The sequence below is a fragment of the Acanthopagrus latus genome, chromosome 12 (assembly GCF_904848185.1).
Source record: "Acanthopagrus latus isolate v.2019 chromosome 12, fAcaLat1.1, whole genome shotgun sequence".
NCBI lineage: Eukaryota > Metazoa > Chordata > Actinopteri > Spariformes > Sparidae > Acanthopagrus > Acanthopagrus latus.
The window spans coordinates 16,331,848-16,355,088 of NC_051050.1; the positions used below are offsets into that span (position 1 = coordinate 16,331,848).

The window sequence follows — 23,241 nt, forward strand, 5'->3', positions numbered from 1 at the left end:
ATTCATCACAACCAGAAACAATCCAGTTAATTTAATACGCTGCAAGCAACAGTATTATTCCTACAATTGAATATTGACCAAGGGCAGGCTGAGGAAAACAGCTGCACTTTGGGGATCCGGACACAATTATGCATTTGCACAGTGGCCTTGGACAGAGGCTGCTGTTTTTAGACATAGACATGCATGTCTTACAATCTGCAAGATTCAAATTGCTATATTTAAGGTGTCTCTGAACAACTTTTAATACAAACATCAGTTTGTTTTTCATTAATCAGAGATAGACACTTCTTATTTAGTGTTTCAAGTGATCCATGAAGCTATGCACCTTCTAGTCTATTTTTATTAAATGTTCATCTGACTCTTCTCCGTTAGCTTTTTTGTCTATTTTCTTCCCCAAATGAACTGCGTTCAAGCCTTCAAAGACACTGTCTATGTGAGCGGTTTAACTAAGCAGCATAATAACTTTAATGAACTAAAAAGTCTTTGAAATACTGGGAGCACAGGAACCGAGTGGGATATATTGACCGTTACCATGTGGGTGAGCAGCCAAAACCACATTTCAAAACAGCCTGATAAAGATGGCTCGTGAACTGGCATGCAATCGACCCACGTGTATTGATCTGCCATGGTGTCGGTGCTTACAGACCCATTTCTACTGGCATGTCTTGTTGGTTTTTTTCCGCATCCGTCTCTGACAGAGGCTTCGTGTTGGATCAGATCACTAAGGCCTCATTTCTCAGTGAGTTATACCAGAACTAGTTCTTTTTATTCCTCCATTATTTTGGTTCCCGGCATTTTTCTGCCATAAGTCATCTCTTCGGCTGCTATACTGTGCATCGAGGGGTTCGCTCATTTTGCGCTCCTTTGAAACGTCCCGACAAACCTAATAAACACGAGAAGCTGTGATTGATGAACTGATGATACTGGCTAGTGGACAAGAAAGACTGCGGTTTTATGATGAGCTGCTTAAAAAAAAAAAGTCAATTCAGTCCACATTGATTGGATTTATCTCCTTTTAAAAAAAATATTCCTACATACGGCCTGCAAACTCGATCTTGATCATGCAGTGATGTTTGTGAACAGATGCTGTGCATGTGTATCTTTAAATCATATCATTCATCTCACTAAATTGCCATAAATGACACAGAACCTCAGTGCTTTCCAAAGATTGGACAAAAGAAAGAATGGGAAGTCTTTGTAATTAACTCCCTTCCTATTTATCACAGGGAACGATGACAAGCCTGTTTGAGTATTAATCAAAACATTACCCTGAGCTACTTTGAGTGTGCCAAGCTGGCAGCCATTTCTCATCAATGATGTCACATTAGTGATCTGAAGCTTGACACTGGATTATTACTCTCCAGTCCTGAGTTCAATTAGAGCTCGGTAAACACTTGATAAGCTTGCTAATGACGGTGGTCTGGTGGGTGATGAAACAACCATTTTTATTTTCTTGGATGTCGTCTAATTTCTCTAGAGAGCGAACCTTCCGTAATGAAACACTTTAAAGACAAGGCAAAGCAGAGATTGTTATCATCGGACATCCAAAGAAGCCTGTATTTTTTTTACATTTTTTTTTGGCCAGGTTTTTTCCAACAGATATGACTCCAATACTACAGAGAGCTAGTTAACCAGATGACTAATCCCTGCCTCCAAGACAGAGAAAATGGCATAAGAAATCGGTGTAACCACCGACTGGCAAAAACCATTGCTCTAGCACTGATGTTTTAAATAATAAATTGAGGCAACGTTATATTATTTGCTCATTTGGTCCCACTTCTGTGCTTCATTTGGAGGAAAACTGAGGAAATAAAAAGTAACAAACAACATGCAGTTATTGTAGAGTCATTGTAGTTGTTTTATTCAGCGGGGAAATGTATGCTTTTTGTTCAGCTTGTGTGTTGGGACTCGCTACTAGCTGGGGATCTTTGTCGAACTCCATGTCTCTTTTTTGTCTATTTTTAAGCAATATTTAGTCACACATTTAGTCCCCTCAAAGTTATAAATATCTATATGTCTTTCAGCAGATTCTCAGCAGGCTGGCTACATGTGGCACCCCAAGGCTTTATCTGTGTTTGCAATGTAAAACAAATACCCCGGTAATTGAATTCAGCAGTCTTTACAAACAAAATAATTTCAATGAAAGGATAAGAGGCACAACTGGAAGAGACTTGTGGAATATTAAAACTGGCTCACTCTAGCCAGAAAGAAACTAACTTACTGAATCACAGTGATGTGATAATGTCTTTGGTCATTTGTTGGATCGGTTAATTCAGCTCATTGTTCAGTAAAAAGCTGTTCAGGGAAGAAACATCAGATACCATCCAAGGCTCTGACCAAACCATAGGGTCAAAGTTCAAGTGTTGTACTTGACTATCTGGGCAACAGAACAAAATAAATGTTTCTCAGTCCAAAAGCACGAGCTCACTCGCACATTTATAACTTGAGTGAAAGTGCAACAGACAGCCGTGACGTTCTGGTCACAGTAGAGATAAAGTGCTAATGAATTGCACAGAACTAGAAGCTGATTCTTTTCTTCCAGTTGGTGCATTCAATCAGATGATAATGTGACCCTGGATTCTGCTGATAACCAAGAAACACTACTGTCAGTGGGAGAAATAAGCATCATTGTCAGTAGTGTCAAAGATGAACCCAGGCAGCTCAACATGTTGTCCCGCCGACCCTGCTTTGCAGAGTGTGTCAGACAGTTCTGATGAGGGCCATTCTGCATGGGCATTTGATGGATTGCTTGTTATCATTGTGAGGACCAGTTCAATGGCCCCAGTCAAGACACTCTCAGCACTGTATTGGCAGAGCAGCGGTGCGAAGTGCTCACCCAATCAAGTCTGAAGTAGTTGTTCAGCCGTATGGACTGGCAAAATGTTTGGCTGTGCTATGAGAAAATAATTTCTCCAAACCATTTTACATTCTAAATCCACAGATGAGTTTGGGCTCTAGATGGAATGTCTGGATATAAAATAATAAGACGAAGAATAAAACTAGAGACAATACAGCAAGTGGATTGCGGACGCCAGGAAGCCTACACACTGACACATCACAAAAAAACAAACAAACAAAAAAAACACTCATGTGGTAGTTATGATAGTTGCAAATCTATAGGACCACATTTTACCATGATGAAACACACATACACACACACGATGACTCACAAGATGAAAACATTACCATTTATCAGATGATAAAATTGTTGTATAAACTAACCAAAGACTTACTTGAGTAAAAATAAAAGACATTGTGCTAAAATATTACTTAGGTACAAGTGAAGTTGACATTTGAAAGCAACACATCGGTTAGACAATGAGTGCACTGTAGATTTGACATGTTTACTCCCCAAAAGGAAGCGTTTCTTTCACACATTCCACGGCCATCCTCTGTCCTTGCAATTTCATTTTCAAATGCCTAAATCAAGGCCTTTACCGTGAAGTTGTTTTTTGTGAAAGTTCAAATGACAAGCACTGTTTCTTTTTTATTATTTTCAAATCGCTTGAGATGAAATATGTCTCTTTTAGTATTAAAACATCACGCAGTCCCATCTACTGTTCTAAGTATACAGCAGTTACACGTACTTGTGACTGCTTCCTCCTGGTGATGCGTGATATTCTTGACACTGTGGATGTTATGGTGTCAATTATAATTGCCTAAATTTAGACTGAATTCCCACCAATCCGTTCATCACAAGTTATCACACATACCTTGCATCCCGAAGCGTCATACCCTGATTATCCCCTTTCACGACACCTTCCTGACACATCTGGGTTTTAGGAAGTGAGTTCCAATTAACAGCTTTTGTATGATACATTTACCAACTTCATAAAATGCCTTTGAAAGAAGAAAGAACTCATAGAAGTTCAGCTGATTGTATTAGTCCACATAGGCATTTTTTATTTACTTACATTTACTTATTTCTGTCACATGCAGTTTATTGGTTTGATTGTGAGGCATGTTGAAGAGTTGAATGTGCACTCTTTGGGCTATGAACTAGCATGTAAACTGGGAAGTAACTAGTAACTAGTTAACTATGTTATCAAATTAATGTTGAAGGTAAAAAATACAAAAATACCTCTGAGATTCGTTACCGACTATTGACACCCAACCTGTAAACTAGTCACATGGTGCAGCAGCATCCAATGAAAGAATGGCTGCCAAGAAGAAATTCTGCATGCTTTTACACTTGACATCATGAACCATGTTGACCATCAAGAACAACATAATAGCTGCTTTTACTGCACATCACATTCTGCTCTTTGCTCTGATGGCAGCCAGTGTGATTATGTCGGTGGTTTCTGCGGTTTAAGTTGAGTCCATTGATAATAATAATACAAACTCTGAACAAGTTGTTCTCTGAGGATAATAAGGTCCCAGAACACTGTTTGAAGCAGGAAACTCTGGTGTATAAAAACCAAACTATATGCATGGCCAATTTCAACACTGTTATTGTGATGGTTGTTTTTTGTTGATATTAATTTAGACATAAATTTATGGAGCAACTGTGAAGATTTGAGTTTTTGATTTGTGCGCACAAGCCGTCAAACCCCTTTCAGTTTAATCAAAGGAAACAATGAACGGAACAAGAGGGCAGTTAACTCGTAAGTGGGTCAACACTTGATTACTGCTCACCGTGGAGAAACTTTTTGTTTGTAGTTGTGTCTGACACTGAAAATAGCAGCTAAAATGTTCCCATTCTTTGAGTCTATAAGCTCGAAGCAGCGTTGTGTGCTGAGCGCGGTCTCTGGTGGGTATCGCAGTAATCTCAATTTGATAAGATAAAAGAGAGGAAACATTTCTCAAGGACTGCGAGGATGAAAAGCGCCACGTTTTTAAAAATAATTTAAAAAAAAATACTTTATGACAGCAGGACAAAACAAAGAGAAGGAATACATAATTACCCCCTTGACATGATCACTGAAAGTAGTAACAACCTGAACTCTGCATATTCTGTGTTCTCACCTAAAAATGACTTTTACAGGGCATAGGACAAGTACTGGGACAGTGTGTTGACAGTTGCTGTAAAAGGTATCATATTCCATTGTGGCTTGCAGTTCAAATGTGCCTCTTTTAAATGTTCTATGAATATACTTAAAATGGTTAAACATTCCGAGCAAGAAGTGGTAACGTGATGGCTGCAGCTGAAGTGCATATGGCTCTTGTCTCGAAGCACTGCGAGTGATAAGATACATTATTAAATCATCTCCATAGGCTTTACTGAATTACAATGGCTGTTTGTTACCAGGTTACCGTTTGTTTTGGGTAATATCTGAATAATTGGGTCTTTCAACTATAGGGCATGGAATGCCAAGAGGACCCTGAGACCGCTACAAAGAGCTCTTGAGACTTAATTATACAACTTTGACTCCGGGCACATGCTATGTATGATTTGCCTTTGTACCGACAGGAGATGACAACATGGGAAGGTTATCGGCGGGCGATGCGGCTTGCTGTCATACACTGTAAACTGGGTGGCTGAGGTGTGCGCGATGATGGCACTCTGATGGCGATAACTGCTCCCTGAGCCCTCCTCATGGAATAAAACCCAGCAATGCCTCTAAGGTTTTTTTTTTTCCCACACCTGATTTACACTTTTCCGAGCCGCCTGACACACTCCCAAAAGCCGTGGAAATATTGCTGAATAACGAAATCGACAGGCCTCATTTGTTTGGTTGTCTGTGTAACAGAAAGCCCAATGCCATGCACAACCCTGCGAGGCACAGCCATAATCCCTGGGGATAATACTATTGAGTTCAGTTGAATGAGGTTATCTGTCAGCAAGGACAGACAGATAAAGGATGACTGGTGTTTGGAGACTTTGGTGCCCGCGCAGCACACGGAACAGGTGGGACAGGAGTTAAATGCGCCGTGTACAAATGTCGCCGCTTTATGCAGAGTACAGATGGAGAGGCATGCAGAAGGCATCAAACGAAACGGTTTGTGCGCTATCTATCGGAAAATGCCAGATCGTTTCATGAGACTAGAAGGATGTGTCAAGAACTGTCTTTGAAAGAAGAAGGAAAAAACAGGACTGGTCATCTCCATTATCCACTTTTATACAGAGTAATGGTGTGTTCAGTGGTGTGTTTACAGTGACAAAGCTAGAGGCTACAAGTCGTTTTCAATGGAGGTTTGAGATATGAAGCTGGTCAGTGAGGGACTTGTCGCTGTGTTACGGGCAGGGTGAGGTACAAATCAAAGTCAAGCTATCCTCAACTTTCATTGGCTGAACATGCTTGGCTTTTTTAAAAAAAAAATTTTAAACTTTTTTCACTTGTGCTGTTAAACTAACTTACAAGTCCTAGTGAAATACTATGCATCGGGCTTCATACTGCCCACAACAAATAAAAATCTGACCTCAAAAATAGCTTGTTCCAATTTTTATGGAATAGCACTGGATGACTTTCAATTAGGATCAGAATCCATTTCCAGTGAACTCTTGGGTAACACACAACATTGCTACTGTATGATGGTACAATCACTCTTTGTATTGTAGCAGTGGTGTCACTATAGATACATCTTTATTTGTGCTGAACATTAGTAAAAGTAAATGTAGCGGTCCATCTGCTGCTGGTATTTAAGTGGCTGATGTATGTGTTTGTATTTGCCCAGTTCTCTTCCTCTCTTTGGGCTATTTTTCACCTTTTGTTCTCCCGTAATAATGGCATCATTCGGTGATTAGCCCAATAGACAGGCTACAAGAGTCTTGACCTCTCTGCTCTGTCCCACCATTCTGCCCTTCCCCTTGGGAATGAAGCAGAAATTAACCTCTGTGCCTTCACTGCGCTGCATGTTCTTTTTTTTTTTTTTTTAAATAAGTGCTGCTTAGCAGCGATTAAACACTGGGCTGAGGACTTTTTTTGCATTCACTTAATGAGAAATGAGCAGATCAGCTGACAAAACATCACAAGACTGATCCATCCAAGTATGTCCTAATTATAGAAGCGCTAGAATGTTAGCGAGTTATTATATATCATTTTTTCATTTTTTTTTTTTTTTTATACATGAAAACATAATTGATCTATAAGGTCAATGTAAATGAGGGAGGTCATTGCATTCACTTGTCAATGTGCAATAATGAAGTAGTTTGCATATTCGAGCGAGAAAATCCAGGAAATAAGCGGACAGAGCAACTGATGCATGAAGGGGACCTTTAAAGTTGAACCAGATGCATCTATACCTGAGTTGAAATGCCAGTCTAAAATGTAAGCTTGGGTGTCTGTGGATCGGGGGTAAAACCAGTGTCTTGTTACCGGAAGTTCACTGGTTTGATTACCCTGGTCTGCATATCCAAGTGATGGCGGATGAGATACTGAACCTCCCAAAAAACGTTGTAGCTCAGGGGGTCAAGCGGTTGTCTAGTGATCGGAAGGTCCCTGGTTTGAATCCCGGCTCCCCCTGGCTGAGCTGGGCTTCATGTTGAAGTGTCCTTGAGCAAAACACCCAAATTGTGCACTTGGCACCTTGCATGGCAGCCTCTGTGTGAATGGGTGAAAGTGTTGTGAGGCACTTTGAGTGGTCAGTAGACTGATCCAAATGCAAGTCCATTTACCATTACCATTTACCATCAACTTATTAATAAGATTATAATCAAGTGTTACCAAAAATGGCATGGCAGCCTTTACTTACCAGTCGACTTTTTAAAGTTATTAGTTTTGTTTTGCTTTAACCAGTCTATCCGCTCAGTGCTCTTTCCAGAGCTCTGTGTGTTTGTGCTTCATTAGCCGCTCAATCCATTCCGCTCGCTCACTCGTTGAGAGAATGCCCGAATTCACTGCCACATTGCACGGAGGCAGACTGACACACAGAGCGCACTCACACACACACGCACGGATGCACCACAAGTGTTAACTAGTCATTGAAGTGCGGATGCCAGACGGATGAGTTAAGGTGGGTGAGGCGCTGTCGCGGCAAAAAAAAAAAAAAGAAAGAAAGAAAGAAAGGCTTGGAATACAGACCACACAAGGTGGGAAGAAGTGAAACATGACAGGAAAGAGGAAAAGGAGACTAAAACAGAGGGAGGGTGAAATGAAGAGGTAAAGATGGAAAGGGATGGAGGGTATAACAGCAGGGAGGAGCTCTAGCAGCGAGGTATTAATTTTTATCATTGTCTTCAAAGCCTTTAAGCGTTAGTTCAGTGCAACCTTTACAAGAGACGATACTACTGGGCAACTTAATTAACAACACAACAATTAAGATATATTTCATTGCAGAATACGTTATTTTCTGTTTAAAATGTTGGCAAATATTCATTTCTTTAGCCAAAAAAAGGTACAGTATATCATGAGGCTGTGCCACAAAACTGTTATAAATTAGTCACTGAATCAATTTACATATCTTTAGCTTTTTAACTTCTTCAAGTATGTGATCTGGGGCACTTCCTGTGGATGAAAGTGAAAAATATAGGGCCACCGATAATTTCATTTCATTTCACCTCAATTTTTCACCCCCTGTTAAATGGCACTGAAATACATGATTTGACATCTGCTCCACTGAAACGATGTCATATCTTCTCATCTGTACTATTTTATCAAATTTCAAGACAATTAAAATGTGAGGTCACTGTGTCAAAAATGGATCGGCAATGTAATGAAAACAAATGAAAAGTTTTCAGTGGTGCGGCCTTTTGTTTCCGCCTCTTTCAAGTAAAAGATGTACACAGTGAGTGTGTAAAATAGCTTTTGCAAGTACACTTATGTAGAGTGATACATACTCTGGGAGCAGGAGGGCATTTCCACAAACTTAGCTCTTGCATAATTCAGTATAACATGAATAACCAGGGCACCCTCCGACTCCGTCAGCAACCCTTTAATTATTCAAGTCCGACTTTGCGGAGGAGTTCAACAGGATATTATATCAACAAATGCAATGTGGCCTGATATTACAAACACGTGCGACATTTGCAAGCATTTGAATGAGTGACTTGTGACCAGATAGCCTTGCAACCCCTCCCTCGTGAACCGCAGACCCCTGACTTTGTTCGGCGAGGGTCAGCAGGCTGACAAACCTCAGCAACTTATCGACCGGGTGGATGGCCTCTGTCACTTGACCTTTACACTTTACATTAAATTACACGACACCGTATTGCATTGCTGCTCGACACACTCTGGGGTCGGTTGCCATGTTAACCGAGAAAGGGCCAGCGGGTAGGAAAAAACAGTTTGTGCTCGGTGCAGTAATATAACTCATGGAATATTTTCCTCTCTCATAACCAGCAGTGAAGTGGTGACATGAGTCACACCGAAAAAAAAACTGCCTATTTTTTGATGAAACGTAAGCAGTACACGCTGTGCTATCGAGAACATGGGTGGGCCGGCCAGAGCCAAAGTGAACTGTCCAGGCTGGTCCATCTGGGGAGCTGGCACTGAGAGCCTCCGCGGATGTACAAATTATGCCGGCAATAGCAGGACAGCTACCACTGAGCACAGCAGATTTTTCTATGACAACAAGTGCATGCTGCCTGTCGTGGAATGATAGAGACAAAAAAAAAAAAAAAAAGCATCATGCTGTTAATCTCGCTGCTATCAGATAATTAATCTAAATTGTAGGCATGCAGCGATCACATTTCCATTACGCTAAACTGTTTTGAAGGGAAATGGATTTAGACAAGCAAACCTACCTCGTTTTTCAAAATTATGCTTAACCTCGTTATCCTTGCACATCATGTCCGTGTGTCCAATGTTTACTCCGTAGTCCTCCTGGATCTTCCCGTCGTTCAGCTTGTTGTGGAGCTGGTTGGGCGTGGAGTTGTGCGAGTGTCCGCCCGGGTCCTCCTCGTCGCAGTCGTAGTCGTCAAGGATGGGGGTCTCTCGGATGGGCATGCCGATGACAGAGCTCCCGTGCTGGTGCGCGTTCCGGGAGCCCCGGTAGCTGTCCCGGCCCTGCGGCCCGAGCAGGACGGAGGGGATGTAGTGGATCTCATGGGTGGCCTCGGTGCTCGCGCTCTTCTGGGGGATGCGGCGACGCTTGCACCACCGGTGGCGCGTATACAGGACGAGGGTGAAGAGGAGAATTAGGAGGAGGAGGGCGATCAGGCCACCCTGGAGGGGAAAAAAAGGAGGAAAGAGAGAACGAGAATGTGAGAGGAGCACCCGGGGTCAACGATTTGGATGTTCATACTTAGCTGGTAATGGTACACAACAAATACAAAAAAACGACATAATAGAAAAAGAATTCCACCTCAAACAATCACTGCTCCAGTGCCAGTAACATTGTTAGTTGGGCGCCAATGATAACAATTTCGCCAGCTATTGAAGAGATCTGGCAATCAGCACTTCAATATGTGAGTTCTCAAAACAACACAAGGCAGCTAACAGGGTTCAGAAGAGGCTACATGAATTGTGCCGAAGCAACAGAACAGGTACACTGGCAAAATATCTGGACAATTCAATGTTAAAATGGATAAGTTTTAAATATAATAACCTCACAGATGCATCCTGACACAGCAGTAGATTTGTCATCCTAGCAGGTGGAATACCAACACACTTTTTAGTGTATATTTTCATTTTTTTTTTAAATACTTTGTTAATATATGGATGTGAATGGATCATAAAGAGTATTGAAGGTTATACTGATAACATTTTAATGTAGAGCAAATCATCTTTTAAGAGTAATACATCAACAGAGACGTGCAGAATAAAATCATCTTCCTTAAAAAAAACACATGACAACTAGGAATTCATCATTTTAAATGTTTGTCAGGTCCAATAGGATTCTTTTGTTTATCTGTGTGTAAGCTTATAACAAGGATTGTAAGCCAACAGTATAACGTCGCTAGTCACGTGGTTTAGCCAGCGTCAGGAGGTAAATATGGCTGGTTACTAATCATGCGTCCAGCTCAATTTGCTAGTTAGTGTTAGCAATGTTAACATTTGCTCGCTACCGCTGGCAACATTAACGTAAGCTACCTGGCATTAGCATTTTCTTTAAATCTGTCTTTAAGAGTGTTATGAATAAAGTGAAAAGTACATTCACATGTATATAAACATTACTAGTTGTTATGTTGGTGTTACATGGGAGTTTGAGAAATATGATGCTGCAACATTAAACATTCATATTCATGCATTTACAGTTTTTTTTTTGTTTTTTTTTTTTACTGACATTAAGACAAGTGGGAACAATTATTAGTGTGCCAACATAGTTGCTGACAGTTCCCGTTTGCAGTGTATCCTTGTTTGGACAAACAATTATCATTGGACAACTTCAGGACTCACCAAAAACATTATAATTTGAATCCTTTTATTTCATGATTTCTGGATGTTTATCAGAAGAAGGACATCTTAGATGAAGGTCATGCTCGATCAAAACACCTGTGTGTTCAGGAGGATTTAACTCGGAGAATCAGAAAGAGTTTTGACACACTGTGTTGGTGATTCACCCAAATTGCAAGCATTTACAGTCATTTCCAGAACGCCAGGATGCACCTGCGCCTTTCACCTCATGCAGCATCTTCACTAGCATCTCTCCCTCCGTCAGCTATCTTGTGGAAACATCTGCCATATAGAGGAATGGCAGTCACAAATTGGCACTAATCAACAAGCATATGTCAGACATATACGGCTTCTGGGGGCTTGATGAATACTAATTGATCATTAGGCTTGATTGAAGTGAATGCGACTTAAAGATATTCAATCACTGACAAGTTGCAGTCGGCCCCCACTGTGTGTTAATGAAAGAAGTACCAACATGCAAGGTTGGGGTTTTTCACAAGGCCTTCAAAAAAAAAAAAAAAAAAACATGCATGGATTATTCAAAGTTGAATTTAGGCAGTAAGCCTGAGAGCGTTATAGGCACCGATTTAGTTTGCTGAAAAGGTGAAGTCGTTTTTTTTGTTTTTTTTTCCCATTCCATGTTCACAGTGTTTTGTCTCTGCCTCGTTAATTAAGCCAAAAGAAGCTGTATTTTTGGACTTGTTTTGGGAAAAAGACAGAAGAATTAAACACAGGCCCCTGTAGCAATGATGACATTAGCAAGTAATTAAGAGGTAGGAAGGACGTGGACGCACGTTAAGTCTCTCACACACATGAGCACAAACTGCCGCGCAGCACATTGCAGATTGTTTTAGCTCAAAATCAGCACTTTGTTAGCACATTGTGCACTTTCCACATTCACATACATAAACAGATGTGATCATCATAAAACACAATGTCAGATGATTGCCAGTGAGTTCATCAGGCACCTCTCAATAATAATTTGACGCCATCAGATTCTCAAATGAGGAATTCGCTACGCAGCTAACAGGGACTGCATTTTATTGTGATCCTTTTATTGTGTCAATTTCCTGTATTTTATAATAGCTCCGGGACATATACACAGACATCAGGCAGGAATTATTTCCTTTGTAGCTATGCTGCATCTGGATTTCTATCTTTAGAAATGTCACATACACCACTGCCCCCCGGGGTTGTTAGCCTGTTTTGCCCTCCCTTTCTTTCGCTAAGCATTTACCGCGGTCCTGCAAATTCACCAAGGAGCATCACATTTCTCCACGGTTCATCCAATATCTCACCATCACAGAAAACATCAAACACCCTGCCACGCGTGCTGCAGCTGGATGAAGAAGCAAATCCATATGCGCAGACGGAGTGGCGGAGCGGAAGCTGGGAGCATGACTTATTCTTTGATTTTTCACAATGACATTCAATAGCTGAGACGTGCTATTTGCTTCGACGGGACACGGCAACCTAAAGGTGATGTATCTGTGATGTCAGAGAGAAAACCGCAGCGGCAGCACTTTTACGCAGGCACGTATTTAGATATGATGCGAAATTCACAAAATGACACACATAGGCATATATGTATATATATATATATATGCATGAACTTGAGGAACACGTGCGCACAAATGAAAACTAAATCACGGCAGAATCATAAATAAAAATCCACGAGGTGTCATTCATCACGGCATTTAAAATTCCATCTTCATGAGGAAAAACAAACCCCTTTGAAATTATAACTCATGCACTGCTGGGTGTCCATAAATCAAACCATGCTGAGAGGAGAGGCAGCACAGAGAGGACTAGTACCCCGGACAAACTTGTTCATTAATCTCCAATAGGATGGCAGCTTTGTAGAGACCGCAGTCCCGCTTACTCCCCTTAGCCCACACTTCCACATTAATTCCACGCTGAAGAATAGCAAAAACATACGGAGGCTTATGTTTCATTTCAGCAGCAGGGTGATAATGGAGTGACACTGCATTGCTCTGAAGCACCGCTGAAAAATGGTGATGTGAAATTGCAGCTAAAGGGGCTGAAGTCTCGCTTTGAAATAATCTTCCTCTTAGCAGCCTCACACGAGACGGGAAAAGTTTATGTGGCTTAGTGATGTCATTATTCATATCAACAAGGCTGTAACAAGTGAGCTGATTGTCACTGGCGAGTAATCGCGCCTTTTAACAATTACGCCAAGACGTATTTGAAATATTGAACGAGAAGGTGCACTTTGCCGTCATTATGGGCATGACAATGATGGACCGAGGTGCTTTGGTTTGAGTGTTTGCATATGCGATTAAACAACATTTACCAATGAAATAGAAAACATAATCGAAATACATTAACACTGCAGAGCAATTCTGTCTCCCTCTTAAGAAATAAATAAATAAATAAGGCATTGTGTTGGATTATCTCTGTTTCCCTGCAAACACATGGGATGTGACAAATTACTGCGAAACATTAAGTCAAGTTATGTAATTCATTTCTAACAGCTAGTTTACCACTCCAACAAATAGGCCGGCCCCATGACTGAGTGGCTGAGACGATATCTCGTCCCTGCTGAGTCAGCAAGCCAACTTCAGCTGCTGATGCTAGCTAAAGATCATGGGATTTCAAAAACACACTGTCTAGCTAGCTAGCGAGTCTTGTTGTAACTGAGATATCTGGTGAAACATCTTTTCATGGTTTAGGCACCATGTCCACAAACTCCTCATGTATTTTGAAGCTAGCAGTGCCGTGTCGTAGAGATGTCGTAGTATTATTTTAAGCGTTGAGCACGTTGCGCTACTGTACTGATTTCTCCACGTTCTTAATGTCTAAAATCAGGTTGCTTGGTCGGAACCGCGTGTGTAATCAACATTTAAACCTTAATTAGCCTCCCCACATTTCAATTTACAGCAGTTAATTTGACTCTGTCACATCGGCGCCCTGAGGATTCTCTCCGATTTCCTTTCTCATATCATCTCACAATGTTTTTCCCCCGCGCTTCCCACCTTCCCCGCTTTTTTTTTTTTTTTTTTGGTTCTCTCCCCGTTTCGATTACACTGTGTCTCTCAGTCTCCATTCCCCTTCATGTTTGATCACATCTGTCTTCCACTCTTCAGTACAACAGCCATATAAATTCGCAGTGGCAGATGTAGCCATGAGGGAAAATGGGATTTCTGTTCATCTTCAGTACCTACAAATCCCCGCTGCTTTAGTCCTAAGTGACTTCACGGGGAGGCGAGTGGCTAGAAGCCCCATAATTCCATTCTTTTCTGTAGTACAGGTTTACTTCCGTCTGTGATTATTTTCCACCTTTGAATTCCTTTTTCCCAATAATGCTCCCTCTTCCCATTTGCATCAGCATGCATGTTTCTTTCCTCTTGCATTTTATTCCTCTCTCTGCACCATTAGCCTTTCTCCTGTAAATTTCCCTGCTGTCGCTGCTTTTTATCTTTCATTTCCTACCCTCCAATTTCCCCTTTCTCCTCTCTCCCGTGGATCACGTTGCCTCTCTTCTTTCATCATTCCCTGCCGGGGCCCCTCGCTACCTTTTTCATCCCTTCTCACTTACTCTCTATCTTCGTTCTTTCACAGATTGAATGTAGAATTTGGCTACAAACACCGGCACTGAATTATTCAACGCTTTTGCTAACCTTTGCTCAACCGACATAATACCAGCAAATCTCTTAGATTAAACTATTACCCCGTGTTTGGCCATGGCAGTCATCTTGAAGCTACATGAGGAGAAGGACAGCAGATGGTTTGCACTTCGTGTCAAAGCATAAAAAAGCGACCAGTCAATGCCAGAATAATATTATGTCTACATCCTAAAAGAGAATCTAAAAGTAGTGGGTGTAGCCATGAAAGTTGGAATTATAAAGGGAGATTTTTTTCATTTTCAAAAGGACTAAATCATAACCCTAGCCCTAACGCTAACCCATACCCGCTGGTTTAGTACCATACATTAGAAAATATGAGCCTAATACATTCTAGTAACATACAATCCAAACACGCATCAGCCACAGTATCAGCACAACGCTCTGCTAGCTGTCCACTATAGCCAACGGTCAAAAATATTCTTATATGATGGGCGAGGCTAGCAGGTAACCCCACATTTATGTCAACATTTCTGAGTTAAAGAGAGGAAAATTACATTTTTGCACAAAGAGAAGAGGGGAGAGAGGAGAGAAGACAGGGTTTGAACTTGGGAAATGCACTCTCCATTTTAATGTCTCTGAAATGACAAAAGCAACAAAAAAAAGCTGGAAGAAATGTTACCTCAAGGGTTGCCATGAGGTCAACCCACTTAAATGCAAAGCAAAAAAAACTTCTTTCATAAAAATGAAAGAACGATAAAAAATTATTGAGTTACGGCGCAGCTCTTAATATTCAGGGTCACAATACAGAACTTGGCCAACTGTGAAAGCGTACGTAGGCAGTTGAATGTGGTGACACCATTGTTACATGCTTTAAGTTAATGTCATGGCTTTTAAGAAGGACAGAGGTAGGTAAAGCAGTGCTTCACCACTGAAGTCTGTGAATACAGTTGGTCTTATGTAAAACTGGGCTATTAGAAAAGAGACACAAACACAAACTTTTCCATATTACTGAACTGAACAGTATACTAAAGTTACATTGGCAGCAAGAGAGTGGCCACGCAGTAACACTGTCTTGATTCACATTTGATTTGCGCTACCTCAACAGTTGGACCTGGATTTTGTGTCCTACCTTTCTCTCAATCTGACAGCTGGGAATACAAAATTTGTGGAAGCACAACCTGGAGTGTGAATGACCGCCCCACAGTGGCAAAGGCAACGTGGAGGGAAGATGTTGCGTGAAGATGAACCGTGTTCATTCACACACACTCTTCACATTGTACAAAAACAATACAATGGCAACATATCCGGTACACATCTGGTTAAAAATCTCCATTGTTTCCCCTTAAGAAAGCTAGAGCTAAACAGACAGATTAAATTGGATCATTAAGCTCGATTCAAGTGGATGTGAATTAGAGATAGTCAATCACTGATTAATTGCAGACAGCCCCTTGTGTGTCTTCAAGAAAGAACCTGCAAGGTTGGGCTTTTGTAAGGCTTTAGAACAAGCTACACACTACCGCCATAAATTAACTTCTGTTCAGTTCCAGCTATCAGTCTGTTTAAGATTTATAATAGAATCAGAGGCTCACACTTGTTTAACTTAAATTATTTGCATAAGCCATTTCCAGTGCAATTTCCTGATCAGCATTTAACTTTTTGATTTTAAGAAGCACACATGCAGTTGTCATGATACAGCACGTCATTTTTCCTGTCGGGTTGCCTTAAAAAGGTACCGCGGTCAACATTTACTTGCGCAACTTCTTGTTAACATGCAGCCACATCTTGAGTGTGTTGGCATAGGTGTTTTGCTGTGATATTCTTTATGCATATTGATGCATCTAATCTCTGCAATGTGACTCTCATTTCGATGGCTGTTCTCCTGCTGAGGACAGAAATAGCACTGTCACCATGGATCCCTCAGATGTGTCACCTCTCTTTGGCCCATTCAGAGACAAAAGGAGCCCGCAACAGCCGATGTGGAGGCAGATACTTCGCTAGATGTTGCAATCAGCAGAAAAAATGTGAGCGGCTTGAAGACAATAAAAACAGCAATTATTGTAAATATCTTTGTACAGTTTAACTGGATATATTAACTAGAAAGTGTTTATGGTGCAGAGCAAGAGGAAAAAAGTCTGGATGGGAAACATCACAACACAGAAGTTGTTGTTGGTTGTCTGTTCTTAAGTTTGTAGTTTTTTGTTTAAATCTGTCAACAGAAGTAGCCTAGCTAACGGTAATGGCTCGAATGTTTACTGTTACTTGGCAGCACTGTCGGCTGCTCCCAGGATGTTTGGAAAATACTGTGAAAATCCTAAATGTTAAACACATTTGATATTCGTTAGGACGGCCCCGACGAGTCTGCAAGCACTTCCAGAGGTCAAAGACCTGGATCTAGATCTAATAGACCCCACACATCGGTGATTAACATGATTAAGTCATTGTTTCCGGTTTGTTTTGTAAGGTTTGTCCTCGTGTGCCATGTCGTGTTACTTCCTGCCCTCCTTGTGATTGCCCTGATTAGTTTCACCTGTCCCTGATAGTCCTCTCGTGTATCTGGTCCCTGTCTTAGTGTCTGTCTTTGTTTTCCCGCTCTTTTCCTTGCTCACCTGTGTTCAATTAATTGTCACTCCTTCTGTTTTAAGTCCTTGTCTTCCCCTCTGTTAAGTTCTCTGCACAACAGTCGGGTGTTCCTTGTGTTCCTTGTGTTCCTTGTGTCCCTGCCTGTGTTCCCAGTCCTTTCTCCCAGTTTGCACTTCATTTCTTTTTTATTTTATTTTTGTACTTTAGCTCTTCTGTCAGCCCATTCCTGCTTCTTGTATTTTATTTTATTTTATTATCTATTTATTTATTTTGCTGCCTGCCTTTTTGTTCCTTCCCATTTTGGGCTTTGGAGATATTAAGGAAACCTTACTTTATTAAAGCTCACCGTTTGCTCCTAACCTGCTTGCAATCGTGTCTGCATTTGGGTCCAACACACGGTTGTGACATTATTGTGCTGAAATAAATCTGTCCACATTAAGAAAGAAAAACCTTGCAACGTTATCAAAACCGATTCTGTTGTAGATTCTCTGTCTCAATGGATATACATTTTGCCATGATGACACACACCCACACATTTGTGTATCAATTCTACCCAAGATGGAGGGAATGAAACATGTTTTCTTTGTCCTCCCTATCTGGTCAAGCTTAAGCTTAAAATGGTACGGTACATTTTCTATCCACCACAAATAATCTGAAATAAATATTATCTAAAATGTGGTTTATAGTGGTGTTGATATTGTTAAACACTATCCACGTGTAGTCCCAACATGACGTCCTCCACCCTGCTGCTTTTCTCTTCCCCCTTTCTTACACATTTCAAGACAGAAAAGCAGCATCAGTGTGTGCTTGAGAAGCGACTGGCCATAAAGAAGCAAACAGAAGCAAACTGCATACACTTAATAAATGAAAATCAATGGAACCCTCAAACCACATCATACTCTCTAACCGCTAGGAAGTTTGACAATCAATTATATTGATCCACGTTTCAATCTTGGTTCAATAGCTCCCATGGAGCATCGGGATGACGGAAGACTGGACTTTTATGTGTACTCTGGCACAACTATGCGTCCCTTATGATCCTAATAAGCTTCTTATGCAGCGAAACAACACGACTCCGAGCCAGCACATCCAACACATGCTCTGTGGTTTAGCCACCATCTGTGCACAGTGGAGGCCAGGGCTCACTGAGCCCTAGTAGCCATCCACCTCCTGCTCTGAACAAAGTGTGAGTGGACTACCAATTTTTTCGTGTAATTCTTTAGAGCCACTGTGCAAGAGTTGCATGCTGAATTGAGACGGTCAGAGAAAACTAAACATAGTGGATGCTGCGCATATATTAACACAAAACAATCCTCAGATGACATGCCTGGAAGCATTGTTTCTCTCGCAAGCTATCGCAGCCAAATACACACAAGCACAGGTGTGCACACAGTCGTATAAATGTTCTGCCTCCGTATGAAAAGCAAGCACACCTTTAATGGCTTGCTGCTGTGTTCATGCCAAAGACCTACAAAGAAAGAACATTCTCTCCCCCTTCTTGGAAACTTTTCTGTTTTTCTGTCACAATCCTTTATTTGTCAACCTCGCGCTCTTCCTTACCTCACCCCCTCTCCCGGAGTTGTATCTCTTCCTCCTATCACTCTCTCCCAGCAGGAAGTTAAAGTGGCATGTGCCCTAGCATCTGCTCTCCATTCTCCCTGTCCAACTAGAAGTCTCAGCGTGAATGACAGGATTTGGCTCTCTGGTTAATGTTTCCGCTAGGCCAATTCACCTTGGAGAAAGAATCCCTGTCCATTACCTGGGCTAATGGAGAAAGAATTACTAGTTTCAGACAAAGGACACAGGCAGTGTTGCCAGGCTGATACAACATTTTCCACATTCTGGGTTTTTATGATCTGTCTATTTAATGTTTACTTGTATAAGGACAGCTATATCGCATAGACTGATGTCACACACCACTGCATTTATAGCCTAAGCTATTTGCAATGCCCATCCTGAAATGGGGCATTAAAAGACATAAAACTGGACATCAGATACACAAGAGACAATACATAATAACAACTCAACAATAATACACTAAGAAAACAAACAAACTCAAGACTACACTAGAAAATAAAGAGTTCAAGACACAAATTCTAATACAATAAAGAGCCATAAAACAAGAAGCACCAGATCATTCATGACTACATGACTGGTCCTCAAAACCCAGTTCAATCTGAGTTTAAAATGATCCCAGTCAGGATCCATTTATTCAGGAATTCCCCATGTTGACTCCCTGAAAAGAAAAAAGAAAAAAAAAAGCTGTTCAAAGAGGGATTTATGCAAGTATACTATACAGCTCCTGCCAGATGCTTTGTGTTACAGAGGATCACTCGAGGAGCCTGGTTGTTAGGGCATCTATGGCTTAAAAAACAACAACAGCTCAACATAATTTATTTCTTAACAACATGGTAGTGATGTAATTGTGTCAGCTTCCTGTCCAAGATTTTAATTGCTCAATTACATACCATCATTAGGGGGCTTGGTTGTTGTGGATGCTGCTCTGGACGAATAGGTTACACAGTAACCTAAATGTGAAAAGATCATGGAGTGCATGCAATTATACGCAACATGGAATGGTAGACACTTTCTAGACTAAATGTGTGCAAGCTTGCGTTCACCTCCTTGTAACTACGGTAGGATGGAAGATTTCTGGCAGAAATTTAGACTCACATTCTTTTGAATTTATATACAAAAAACAGGATTGGCTGTGTGTCTCATTCATTAATCCATTCTGACTAGCTGACTTACTTATTTAGTGAGTCTTAGTGGCAGGTCGAATGTACAACAGCAACAACAACCTCAAACACACTAAATCAGACTCATTATCGCCTTCCTCTCCAATTATTGCGTAGGTGGCAACACTGTTTCCTCTTGTTAGAACAGGTTTTGTTAAGTTGTAGAAAAAAAAAATAATAATAATAATAATAACCTAAACAAGGACCCGCTTTCAAAAGGGCCCCATGCAAAAAAATATGTATATATCCCAAGTGACAAGGTAACGTATTTGATGCAAGTGAAGTTATGCATTCTGAAGTAGGCTAACTGAAAATAATTTTAAAAATCCACAGCCCTGGCTATGCAAATCACTAGAGAAATTACACTGACCAAAAGCCTGTACCTAATCATGAAATCTGATTACACTGTGATTGAAAACTGAAAGAAAATCTCCCACAGCTTAACTGGAAAGCGCCAGGTCGACCTTTCCATTTCGTCCCTCTTGCCATGGGAACTAATACATGTTTCAATCATCCACTCTCCATCCCCCTTTTCAATCCCTGAGTCCTACACCTCATTACTCCACCTCTCTATCCTTCCCTTTTACATGCTATGATGCACTATCCCACGCGGGGAACAGATTTGAGCGAAGATAATGCTGTCTTGAGCCCTGGCCTTTTGAATTATAACAGAGAATTAAGACTGATTTGCTTGTGTGGTGCTCACGCCCACCCAATACCTCTCTTCCTGACTTTTCTAGCTTTAGCCCATGCCCTACACCCACCACTTTCTTCTCCTAGCCAGCCTAACAATAAGTCAAGGTCTCCAGCTCAGGGCCTGTACAGAAAGATGAAGCCTGCAAACACACCATAGATTACAGAGATAAATGACCTCTCAGCTATGAAAGGGGAGTTCTTTATACATATGCAACGCCTGCAGAGCAAAGTCATTTTTTAAAAAGGAAATGTACTGTGAGTAAAGTTTGTCTTTGCAAAAAAATATATTCCTTCCTCCATTTAGCCATGCCAAACAACAAAGAGAACAGCATGAATCCCATGAATGAATTTGTACAAAGTAGTGTAGTGCATACCCGCAGTGCAATTGCCTTAATTGTGAAAAGGACAACTCTACAATTTCAACACTTGTTTGCATGTTGCCTTCCTTTGTCTGTATGTAAAAACATTTTACAAACACCCAATTCTTGCCAGCTCAAAGTTCATTATATTCATGATGTTACAACACAGGGGTTGCAAAGAGTCATTTTATGCTACATTAAAGAGACAACAAAAACAAAAGAAACAATTGAAGACTTAGTTTAAGAAAAGTTCTCTGTAATGTTGAGTCCCTGGAGTCCCTTTGTATCAACAATCAGCTCCTTGATATTGCTGACACTGAGCATCATGCTGCAGAGGATTTCCTTTCCGATATGAACGCTCATCTTAGTTTATAATGCACCAGACGATGGTGTCATCTACATTCCTCACAATAGAGTTCTCTTGATGCCTGGAGTGCAGTCATGGGTGCAATGTGCGAACAGGAGGGGGCCGAGTACACAGCCCTGGGGGGGCTCCTGTGTTGAGTACTAATGTAGAGGAGATGTGACCGCCGAACTGTCGGGGTATGCTGTGTCAGGAAGTCAAATATCCACTTGCGGTGTGTTGTACTCAGAGTGTGACATGTTCCACTCAGCTTCATGGGAGAGATTGTGTTGAATGCTGAGCTTAAGGCAACAAAGGGCATTTTTAGTTTCTCTTAATCTCCATGTGTGTGGAGACTGAGGGATGGGTAGTAGATATGACACAGAACATCCTCACCAAAACAGACCTTCGTAAAACAGCTACAGTGTGTTCTGACAGAATAACAACAATCAAACGTGTTCTTTTCCATAATAAAGGAAGTGGAACCTCTGCAGTGTGCCTCATGCAGTGATGGGCGAGCACAGCTGATAGATAAAATCAGTATTTACAAAAATCTACGGGGGCATTCTGTTAAACATTTTCCATTATACCACCCAATGGGCATTTCAAAGTATAATCATACATAAATTTTCTTTGGCCTTCCCTATGAATAAAATCAGTTATCTTTGTTTTCAGTTCACCCAGTTTGAGTCTGATTGTTTTTTAGGATGCATACAGCTCCAGGTAAATTAGGCTTTCACGTTTTTTTGTTTTTTTTCATTTACTGTATAAATGATGGTCTGTTACTATTTTTTTGAACATTACAAGCAAATCAATTAGAGAGCAGAGCATACGGACCCCCTCCATGAGTTTCATTTGATGTAATTACCTTTTGTGAATAGTAAGAAAAAGAGGAAGAAAAAAAAACAACTCAATTTAGAATAGGCAGCTGAAAAAAAAACAAAAAAAACAACAAAAAAAACTGACTGAATATATCAGTTTTCTACCCATAAGGTCATCCCTTGAAGAAAAGACAGTTTGCATTTCAAAATCACCCACAAAAAGAAGCCTGCATTCAGATAATGACCAGCGTTTGTTTCATTCTCCAGCATTGTAATAGAGCCTGGGTATATTTCTCAGTATAATGACATCCCATGATGCTCACTGTTTGCATGGTAACCAAATATAATTGCCTGATGACCATGCACCACTGCTTGCTCATTACTGTGGCAAATTAGTACTGCTGGAAAAGAAGAGCCTGCAATGCCCTCACAGTCTACCGCCACCCCACCCACCCACAGTACATTATGGCTCTTTCATTTGCTTTTAGAGGAGATAAATGATATCTTCACACTGAGGCAGTGCCAACTGTAAGCACACATGCCCGCCTCGGTGACATTTCAGAGGAAGAAATGTGATTAGAAACATAATGCCAATATTTGCCGTGCTGTCACAAGGGGCCAATACAGGCTTGCTACAGCTGTTGATAACAAGGCAATGAGAGGACTGGCACAATGAGGCCCTTGGGGTGACTTTGATTGAGAAAAAAGGAAGGGCTGAGGAGTGAAAGGGGCAGGGAATGGATTTTTGCCTTTGTAAAGATACAGGCATCAGACTGTCGACAATTGCGCATACTTGTAAGGAGTGGCGTGTGGTGGAATAACATACAAAGTCATTTACTTTTACCATTTTGCTCGGAGGGCCGTATTTGAAAAAAAAAAAATGTTTTTCAAGGCTTACGAG

General features: G+C 41.0%; 1 protein-coding gene across 4 annotated transcripts in view; it reads right to left on the reverse strand.

The window, feature by feature from the left end:
* The window catches only part of LOC119030205 (myosin light chain 4-like), a 451,755-nt gene that overhangs the window by 201,201 nt on the left and 227,313 nt on the right, over nt 1–23,241 (reverse strand). For 3 of the 4 annotated variants that reach the window (XM_037117622.1, XM_037117621.1, XM_037117623.1), the window contains exon 3: nt 9,626–10,046. In XM_037117622.1, the coding sequence (XP_036973517.1) occupies nt 9,626–10,046 (421 nt within the window). Of the gene's footprint in view, nt 1–9,625; nt 10,047–15,932; nt 16,061–23,241 lie in introns of those variants that run through there. The other variant, XM_037117624.1, reaches the window with a different exon arrangement.